The 10,493-nt window shown below is 36.1% G+C and overlaps 2 protein-coding genes across 2 annotated transcripts; both read left to right on the top strand.

The window, feature by feature from the left end:
* The first annotated feature begins 3,279 nt into the window (after positions 1 to 3,279).
* LOC137747310 (uncharacterized) lies at positions 3,280 to 6,858 on the top strand. The gene is made up of 9 exons (XM_068487401.2): positions 3,280 to 3,646; positions 3,769 to 3,956; positions 4,693 to 4,874; positions 4,993 to 5,277; positions 5,355 to 5,413; positions 5,504 to 5,540; positions 5,647 to 5,718; positions 5,864 to 6,188; positions 6,289 to 6,858. Exons 1-9 carry the CDS (start codon positions 3,544 to 3,546, stop codon positions 6,664 to 6,666), a joined length of 1,629 nt encoding a protein of 542 aa, XP_068343502.2. The 5' UTR covers positions 3,280 to 3,543; the 3' UTR covers positions 6,667 to 6,858.
* A 560-nt stretch (positions 6,859 to 7,418) lies between these two features.
* Positions 7,419 to 10,264, top strand: LOC137746872 (uncharacterized). Its single transcript, XM_088690090.1, has 8 exons — positions 7,419 to 7,783; positions 7,926 to 8,107; positions 8,222 to 8,506; positions 8,597 to 8,655; positions 8,749 to 8,785; positions 8,868 to 8,939; positions 9,035 to 9,329; positions 9,785 to 10,264. The coding sequence occupies exons 1-8, from the start codon at positions 7,547 to 7,549 to the stop codon at positions 10,172 to 10,174; spliced, it is 1,557 nt and encodes a 518-aa protein (XP_088546216.1). The 5' UTR covers positions 7,419 to 7,546; the 3' UTR covers positions 10,175 to 10,264.
* Positions 10,265 to 10,493: the final 229 nt, after the last annotated feature.

Raw genomic sequence — 10,493 nt, 5'->3', positions numbered from 1 at the left:
ATAAAAAAGACAGAGATTTCATCTTAAAGCTGCCAAATGATCTTATTGATAAGATTTTGGCTGTAACCCAATTCGACCACTATGGACTCGACCACAAAAAGAAATGGCCCCAATTCATCGAAGAAAACAAATAACTATATATATTCACCACCACACAATTCATACGTCTTGAATGTTAATTCAAATTATCTCTAATTTTACGGACGGAAGTGACGGAGAACATAATTTGTTTGTTTAAAAAAATTGAGAGAGAAATATGAGCCCGTGATGTTTATGAGATGCGCCAGTAAGATGAATAATTAGGAGTTGTAAAATTTAAAAGAAGTTGTTCAATTTATTCTGTCATCAGCTCTGAACCGCTAGATCCAAAAAAATATTGATTCCTTGAATGTTTGCGTAGTTTTTGTTTCATTCTTGTTCTTAATTTTACAAACACATCAAACATTTCTATATATATATATATAGGAAAGTGTTATTCGTGCTTCAAAAATCTCATTCTACACTCCTCACAACTGTATTTTTTTTTTTTCAAATATAGAAAGTTTGGAGTATAAAATGAGATTTTTAAAGTGCCAATAACAATTATATATATATATATATATCACTCCAATCACGTTTTCGAGTTTTCTTCCTCTTTTTATTTTTTAATATTTGGTTAATTTAAGGCTCTAATTTTTTTGAACCATTCAAATATAATTATCATGTGTTTGTGATGGTCCACATTCAAGTTTAATAGCAATTATACCCTCTTCATTTGCTATAAAGAACCATTATATTCAATAATTTCTAATAATACATAAGAAGATTCAGACTTTGAATAACTTGACTAACTACTTAGGAGGGTGTATTCAACTAAGAATCTGATAGAGTTTAATGTAATTATTGACTTCCATGAATTTCATGGATTTTAATTGATTCACATAGAATTCGGTGTATTGTAAAAAGATTTGATATGAATTCCGTTGTGAAGTTCAATAGATTTTTATGAAGTATAGACTCATTTGGCAATTTTTTTTTTTTTTTTTTTTTTTTTTTTTGGAGATAAGAGTAAAATTTTTATTGAACTTATTGGAATGCAAGCCACACATTCAATTCTTGCACATATTATATGGTCGGCTAAACTTTTGCCTCTCAAATTATTCACTTTTTATTTTTCTTTTCTTTTGAGCTATAACTATCCAAACCAAGCAAAAAAAAAAAAAAAAAACACAATATACCTTGAGACTTTGTCATCTGGGTCTGCCAAAAATTTAGAATTATGTTGATATCGTTGCTTCATCCATCTCAGCCGACTCAGATATTGACTATAATTTTTGTTGCACCAAAGTTTTTCATTAAGAACAGGAAATATCATCGTTTCTACTAATTGCTTGCTAAACGAACCATTAGCATCACGCCATCCTCGCTTGGCAGCATCAACCATTAGTTCTAACGAAGTTTTGCTTTCTATGGAGGACCATTGGTTATACTGTTTGCCCCTTCCTTGAGGTAAATCTCCCATTTCGAAATTAGACGGAGCTAGCACTGACATTAATTTTTAAGCAACACACATTAATCCAAAAGGGTTATGAATCATTGTTAAAATTTGACAAACTAGATGAAAAATCATGTAAAACCTGTATTCCAAGACATGATTGATAAAATTGTCGAGTCCTTGTTTTGCAAATTATATAATCCCAGAAATAAAAAGAAAAATTATGTAATCAAAATTTTCATACTCATAATGAATCATTGAGAAAAATACATAGCACATTGTGTGTATCACCGAGAGAAAGGTTTTTGAAGAAGCTGTTCGTATTCTGTGGTCAGGTTTGAAGGAGAAATCAAGTTGAAATATGGAGGAGGGTGCCTGATTTATGAGGGCCATTGATATTTATACCTCACGTTTTAGAATACATCGAAATCAATAAATTTATTGAATCCAATAAATTTCATGACTTTTAAAATACTCACAGATTTGGAAAGTCAATCTAAGAATATGGTTGAATATCACCAGACTTTGAATGACTCTTTATAAATATAAATTGAATACAACCTGCATCTGACTGATTCAATTAAAATCTTAATTGAATACAATCCTCTTAGTATTATAGGGAAAATTATTTTTACTATAAAAACAATGTCGAAGGATGAGAAATTGAACTCGAAACCTTAGCTCAATGATAAATATTCCTAACAACTGAGCTACAAACTCCTGCTTCGTACAAAATTTCTTGAACTTCAATAAGGCAAACACACGTCACGCTCCACTAATTTGAGCAAATTTTCATTACCTTTATCCATTTTCTTCTTCTCTAATCAATATATCAGGACTGCTGTTTTATCAGAAACATTGGCCACCTACTGAAGCAGTAATTAATTAGATATTTTGAGGTACAATAAATAGAAGATTCTCAGTATGTTAGGAATACTACCCGATATATCAAGTGTCATAATTTTTTTTCAAGTATCTAACGAATTATATTATTATACTTGATGTACGAGATCGTGTTTTCACATATTGAATTTTTTTTTTTCCAATGAATCATACATTTACCAAAACACACACATTATAATTGGTATATTAAGAAAAGGTCAAAAAAAATTCTTGAAGTAAAGCAGATCCTTTTTTTTTTTTTTTTACAAAATAAAGTTTTTTTTTTTTTTTTTGTCAAAAGAGAGGTGGTTGTGAGTCTTGTCACTTATAAAACAAGATTTGCTTTTAAATGATAGTGTTTATGTTCAATTTTACATTTGAAAACCTGAGTAATTAATTTTTTTATTTTACGAGAAATTTTTTATTGAGCTTAGAGCATAGACGGTATATTACATGTCAATATACAATTGAAAACCTGAGTAATTAATTTTGATAGTGTTTTTTTTTTTTGTCAAAAGAGAGGGTGGTTGTGAGTCTTGTCACTTATAAAACAAGATTTGCTTTTAAATGATATTGTTTATGTCCAATTTTACATTTGAAAACCTAAGTAATTAATTTTGTTATTTTACGAGAAAATTTTTATTGAGCTCAGAGCATAGACGGTACATTACATGTCATTATACAATTAAAAAAATATATATATTTTTACAAATATCTCTTTAATTATATAATGACATGTGACGTACCCACACTTATTCGCAACGTTTAAATATTTGAAATACACTGTTATTCGCAACATTTTATTCCCAAAAACAAAGCAAACAAAAGTAATTCTAAAAAATATTCTTTCTACATAAAATAATTAAAATCTAAATGAGAAACAGAGAAAAATATAAAAGGGGCATTTTCGTCATGATAAAAACACCGACAGAGTTCATTTTTGCGAGTCAGTGCCCGTTGCTGTCCGTGGAAATCGAAAGGACCACAAGAACACAGCTTGAAAGAAAAACGGTAGTAAATTATCATATATATACATATATCTCTCACTCTCACTCTCTCTCTCTCGTTAAGCAAACGGATATAAGCAAATGGACGCGGCTTTCCTCTGATAATTTCCGAAACGTTTCCTCTATCCTTCTGGAAATTTTCTTCGTCTGCAATCTAAAAACTCTAAAAGCCAATTCAAAATGCCTGGTTTTAGATCGAACCCACCAAAAAGTTTGCTCCTTTTTCTCAGTTTTTGCCTCCTCGTTGCTTTCACTTCAGCAAGCTCTCACATTTCCCACACAGGTACAGTGGGGTTTCTGAAACAGTTTTTTTTTTGTTTTGTTTTTTTTTTTTTTTTTCTTTTGTTCTTTGAGGAAATGGGATTTTGAATCTTGAATTTGGGGTTACTCTTGTGATTGTTTCAGGTGGTGGGAGAGGGGATGATGATGCTGGTGGGTCGGTAGTATGGGAAACAAGGAGGTCGCTTGCAAGCGGAACTGCCCAGAACTCGTCTCTGCTGTTGGCTGAGGAGAGGACGCGCAGGAGGGACCCACTTGATAGTTTTAATAAATACAATGGTGGGTGGAATATCAGCAATGAGCATTACTGGGCTGTGAGTTCTCTCAACTCTTTTGATTAAGTTTTATAATTTGGCTGTTTTTTTGTTATTTTTGTGATTTGGGTTTTTCTGAATTTATGAGCTATGGTATAATTCTGTTGTTTTGGGGGTGTTTTGCTGCTGCGATGGATGATTGAATTATACTAAATGTTCCTTAAGAACTTAATTGGATGAAGACTTGGACTTTCCAAGCAAATGCCATTCTATATCTGCTGGGGTATGAATTTTTCCTCAGCTGAAAGTCCTTGGAGGGCCGGAGGCACCCGAGCTCATGTTCCTCGCACTTAGAATCAAACGATGAACCATACCCCTCTCTGCACCCCAACTATGAATTGTAGCATATTTTTTCTGCAGATTAATGCAATCACAACATTATTTTTTGATTTTTAACTTACATTGTGGTTTTGTTTAAAACTAATTTGGTATCTAATTGTCTTTCCATTGATTTTTATGCTTACAAAGAAAGACCATGTCTTTATACTTAAAAGATGCAGGTCTTGAACTCTGTCATGATGTTGTTCATGAATAAATTATTTTTGTGCGGTATCCTGTCTTTATGCAGGCCTTGAATGCTTCCAAGAATGTTATCCATTGACTAATTATGATATCATATCTTTTCGTTGTTTCTCAAATCCTTTTTTTTTCTTTTGGACTTTGTTTGGAGATTGGAATGTATATTTAATACGTATCTGAACGGTATGCTAACATTGGTTATTAATTTTTTATGCAGTCTGTTGGTTTCACTGCGGTTCCCTTCTTTGCCATTGCTGCTGTCTGGTTTGTGATTTTTGGGCTGAGCTTGTCCCTTATCTGTCTCTGTTACTGCTGTTGTCCACGGGAGCCTTATGGTTATTCTAGAACATGCTATGCTCTCTCCCTCATCCTACTTATTTTGTTCACCCTTGCGGCAATGTAAGTCTCTCTCCCTCCCTCTCTCCACAGTTCATAGTAACTATACTTGATACCAATGGACAAGTACTATATTTTTTGTGAACTGATGACATCCTTTAATTTTTATCTTGGTCCATAGTGTTGGATGCATTGTTCTGTACACTGGTCAGGGAAAGTTCCACAGCAGCACAACAAAGACGTTGGATTATGTTGTGAGTCAAGCTGATAAGACTGTTGAAAGCCTCAGGAATTTGTCAGGTTATCTTGGTGCAGCTAAGCGGATTGGGGTTGACTCTGTATTTCTGCCTTCCGACGTTCAGAGTAACATTGACAATATTATGACAAAGCTCGACTCTGCTTCCAGTACACTTGATGATAAAAGTGAAAAGAATTCTAAGAGTATACAAGATGTCTTGGATAGCGTGTAAGTATGTTCTAAAAGCTCTGGAACTTGTGCTCACAATGCTGTGTGTAATATTTGTCTCTCGCTATATATTGCAGGGGACTGGCTCTCATTATTGTTGCTGCTGTTATGCTCTTTTTGGCCTTCCTTGGATTTGGTTAGTCTTTTCACTTTCCTTTGATTAGAGGCACACATTTTGAAGATTTGACTATTATTCTTATATTTTTCTTCTTTTTACTACTTGCAGTGTTTTCCATTTTCGGGTGGCAAGCCCTTGTATACTTGTAAGTGAAAGCTGTTTCCTTTTTATTTTAACATCTTCAAATTTTGGAAGCATTTGTATCCTAGCCCTCAAACATTTGTTCACATCCACTTACCTCTTTTATGCAGTTTGGTGATTGTTGGGTGGGTTCTTGTTGCGGGTACATTCATATTATGCGGTGTATTTCTCCTTCTCCATAAGTAAGTACTATTTGGCTATGATCACATCATATTACTTTCTAAGTCGCACCTATGTTCGTGTCATTGGGTCTAGCTGATGACTGTTCTGTTGTGTTGTTTTCTAATCTGTCTTCTGTTCCCCTAACTTCTCGTCCTATGTATATAGTGTGGTTGCAGATTCATGTGTTTCTATGGATGAGTGGGTCCAGAATCCCACATCTCACACTGCATTGGATGATATCCTCCCATGTGTGGACAATGCTACTGCCCAAGAGACTGCGATACAGGCCAAGGGTGTAACCCACCAACTTGTTACTGTGGTTAATCGTGTCATCAACAATGTCTCAAACGTTAATTATCCACCTATTGCCGGACCTGTATATTTTAATCAGTCTGGCCCACGACTACCTGTTCTTTGCAACCCTTTCAATTCTGACCTCTCTGATCGACAGTGTGCCCCTGGTGAGGTGGAACTGAAAAATGCCACCCAGGTAATATAAATAAAGCATCAAAGTTGATATAAACATTTCCTACATCTTTCTGTTAGTTCGGTAAAAACTACTAAGATTCGCATTTTTTTGTTTCAAGCAGGTATGGAAGCGTTATGTCTGCGAGGCTTCTGCAACTGGTATCTGTAGGACAGTTGGCCGGTTGAATCCAATCATCTATAGCCAAATGGAAGCTGCAAGAAACGTGAGTTATGGTCTGTATCGTTACGGTCCATTCCTGGTTGATCTGCAAGACTGCACATTTGTTAGGGTTACGTTCACCGACATAAGTAAAAACAATTGTCCTAGTCTGCGAAAACATAGTGAGTGGATCTACATTGGCTTAGTAATGGTATCTGCAGCCGTGATGTTGTCACTGATCTTCTGGGTGATCTATGCAAGGGAGCGAAGGCATCGAGTGTACACTAAAAAGTTTGCATCTGCTAAAGCCGCCGAGGAATTCGAAGACAAGGGTGCTTAAAGGTTTCCATGTATAAGTGGGCATCGTACTTGGGTAAAAATATGTTTTCGTCCATGTACATTCGAGTGATTTTACCTTCGGAGTTCTTTTGTACATCGTGGTTTGGTTTTATTACTATGCAGTACTCATTTGTGCTTCCTCAGAAACTCCCATTAGACAAAGCAGTAATATTTCGGAGCTGTCATTCTATTACACTAGTTCTATTACATTTTAGAAGGCCAGATAAACAATGCCCTTTACAATCTAACTGCCGTGAACCAAATATACTAGCCTCTTTGCATGCGCGTTTTTTGTCAGCACCACACGTTCTTATATATACTCTCATTGACCATGGTCAAATTAAAACCAAACAAAATCCTAAATATCCGTGCAATTAAACTCTTTTTGTGGAGAGTGCAGATAATTCAACACATATCATCTAACAAAAGTCTCTCTCTCTCTCTCTCTCTCTCTCTCTCTCTCTCTCTCTCTCTCTCTCTCTCTCTCTCTCTCTCTCTCTCTCCATGTTGCGGTTAAACTCAGTAAGTAGTGGGAGTAGTGGTGGGTGGAGTACAAAAAAGCAGTTGAAATCTTAGGATCGTTGAAGGGATCTTATCCAAGTAGAACTGTAAAAAAAAAGGCATCTTCAATATTTGCTATCTGGGTTCCTTCAAATTCACTTCAACTGATCAGTTGTATTTTCTCCATCCATTTCTCGGAGTGGTAAAAAATGTTATGCTTCACATCAAAAACGTTGCTTCTTTTTCTCTCCCTTTCCTTCTTCATTTCTTTTGGTTTCGGAAACTCTGACACTTTGCAAACAACAGGTGCTGTATCGCAGCTGCTTTAGTCTCTTTTCATTGCCGAAAATGCTTCCTTTTGTGTTATATTTTGATCTTTAATGTGTTTGTTTACGGTTTGTGCTCGTGTTGGCATTGTAGGGGAGGGTGGTGATCAGAGAGAGCATGGTGGGGTGGTGGTGACTTGGGGCACAAGAAGGTCTCTAGCAGAAGAAAAAACTCCCCGAAACGCACCTCTGAAAATATTGTCTAGGGAGAGGACACGCCGGAAAGACCCTCGTGACGGATTTAAGAGATACACCGGTGGCTGGAACATCAGCAATGAGCATTACTGGGCTGTGAGTTTTCTTTGTACTTCTTATTATTTCGGTTTCTATGAAAACTTATGAATGACTATTCGTATGTACTTGTTTGGGACATTGTGTTGATCATGTTGCGTAATGAATATTTTTGCACATTGATTACGAATTTATGATGCAGTCTGTTAACTATACCGCAACGCCCTTCCTTGTCATTGCTGTCGTATGGTTCAAGATTTTCGCGATAAGCTTGTGCCTAACCTGTATCTGCAACTTCTGTCGCCCTAAAGAGCCTTATGGTTATTCTAGAAGAGCTTATGCTCTCTCTCCCATCCTCCTCGTTTTCTTCACCCTTGCCGCAATGTATGTCTCTCTCCTTACGCGTGAGCGCACACACATCTAACATGCACGGACAATTTTTGCCTATTATTTGTATGAACTGATGATTTTGTTTACCGTTTGCACCGTCTATTCCAGCGTTGGATTCATTGTTCTGTTCTCCGGTCAAGGAAAGTTCCAGGGAAGTTCAACCGATGCGCTGAACCATGTTGTTAGTCAGGCAAATACAAATGCTGCAAAGCTCAGGAACGTGTCATATAATCTCAGTGCAGCTAAGCGGATTGGAGTTGATGCTGTGTTTCTGCCAGCAGATGTCCAGAATAAAATTGACAATATCTTAACAAAAATTGACGCTTCTGCAGCTACACTTTCTGATAGAACAAAAAAGAATTTAAAGACTATAAAAGATAGCTTGAATACCATGTAAATAGATATATATTCTACAAGCTCTTGAAATTAATCGGGCAATTGTTTGGATTATATAACATATGTATTTGCTACAATGTTTTGCAGGAGGATCCTTCTCATTAACCTTGTTGCAGCTATGATCTTTCTGGCCTTGCTTGGAATTTGTAAGTCTTTTATTTTCTTTCAATTTGGGAGGAATTAATTTCGAGAACTCGAATATTAATTGGCATTTAATCACGTTGTACTACTTGTTGCAGTATTTTCGATCCTAGGGAAGCAAGTTGGTGTACACATGTAAGTGACAAAAACCATGAAATCTTTGCTCTTTATTTGCTTTCTCAACAAGAAAGTCCTTAAACATTTCATTTGTGTGCAGCTTGGTGATTGTCGGGTGGATTCTTGTCACGTTAGCGTTCATATTGTGCGGTGCATTTGTTGTCCTCCACAAGTACAGTTTGTCACTGCTTTTGTAGGAAGCATTTCTAGTTTAGAAGTTAACTTTCAGCTTGTCCTCCATGTGACTTCTTTTCCTATGTTGCATAGTGCGGTTGGAGATGCATGCGTCGCCATGGATGAATGGGTTCAGAACCCTGAACCTCATACTGCATTTGACGATATACTCCCATGTGTGGACAATGCTACTGCCCAGGAGGCTGCGTTGCGCACCAAGGATGCAACCTTCCAGCTTGTTACTGTGGTTAACCATGTCATAACCAATGCTTCGAATGTCGATAATCAGTCAGACAGACCAGTACCTCTTCTTTGCAACCCTTTCCATTCAAATCTCGTCGACCGACACTGTATCTCCGGTGAAGTGCCACTGCAAAATGCCACGCAGGTAACACAAATTATATAAGTATCTAAAATTGAAGCCTGCATCTTCTACTCATAAGTGTTTTCACTGCAGGCGCATCTATAGAAGCATGTCGAATTTTTAATAAAAATTTTTTAGTGCTTGCTTAAAAAAACACTTGCAAGTGCATATGTTAGAAACTACTTTCATGTGCTTTTCAAATCCAGAAGCACTAGATTAAAGTTCTTTTGATCATTCATAAGAACTTTTAACCATTTAAAAGGACTTCCAAACAAGACTAGCTCTTCAGACAATGTTTGGCAAAAAAGAGTTGAAATGTTCTAGGGTTGTAAAAGAACTTGGAAGTGTTGTTTGAACATACCTTTAGGAAGCACTTCCAAGTGCATTCTGAAAAAGAACTTGCTTCTCCTAAAAGTGCTTTCTTGAAAAATTTGTGATATCTGCATATACCCTAAGACCGGCATTTTTTTTCTGAGCAGGTGTGGAAGAAATATGTGTGTGAGGTTTCAAAGGCTGGTACTTGTACAAAACCGGGCGGCTGGCTGACTCCCACATTGTACGGACAAATGGAAACTACAGCAAATCTGAGCTACGTACTCTACGGTTACGATAAATTCTTGACGAATCTGCAATCCTGCAGATCTGTTAGGGATGCATTCAGAGACATAAGCAGTGGGAAGTGTCATGGTTTGGAAAAACACAGCAGCTGGATTTACATTGGTTTGGCAATGATGTCTGCAGCTCTGGTGCTTTCAATGATCTTCTGGGTTATCTACGCGAGGGAACGAAGGCGTCGTCTTTATATCGAAAACTGCTTTCTGGAGAGAGCCATATCGGGAATTCCAAGACAAGGAGGGTGTTTATTTTAAAGATTTTCGTATGTAATAAAGCATCTAATTAGTTTTCTAAATCTGTTTTATCTTCGTTTTTGCAAGTAGATTTGAGTGATTTTATCTTAAGTTCTGTTTTTTGTAATTATCTTAAGATTTGATTATTGTATCATGCAGTAGTCATTTTTAGAAGAGAAATGGGATATATGAACTTATAATCTAAAGGTGATGGATTAAAAGCTAAATGAACTTTTTAGGTTCAAATATGCACTTATGAAAATGATTTTTGCATATCATCCTCTGGCAATTCTTTATTTATTTATGTACCTAGAATTTTTCTTTAATCTATTTAATTCAA

The sequence above is a fragment of the Pyrus communis genome, chromosome 2, assembly GCF_041283825.1.
Source record: "Pyrus communis isolate YQ-2024b chromosome 2, ASM4128382v1, whole genome shotgun sequence".
In the NCBI taxonomy this organism is placed as follows: Eukaryota; Viridiplantae; Streptophyta; class Magnoliopsida; order Rosales; family Rosaceae; genus Pyrus; species Pyrus communis.
The sequence above is the reverse complement of the archived record's forward strand: the minus strand, read 5'-3'. Positions and strand labels throughout refer to the sequence as shown.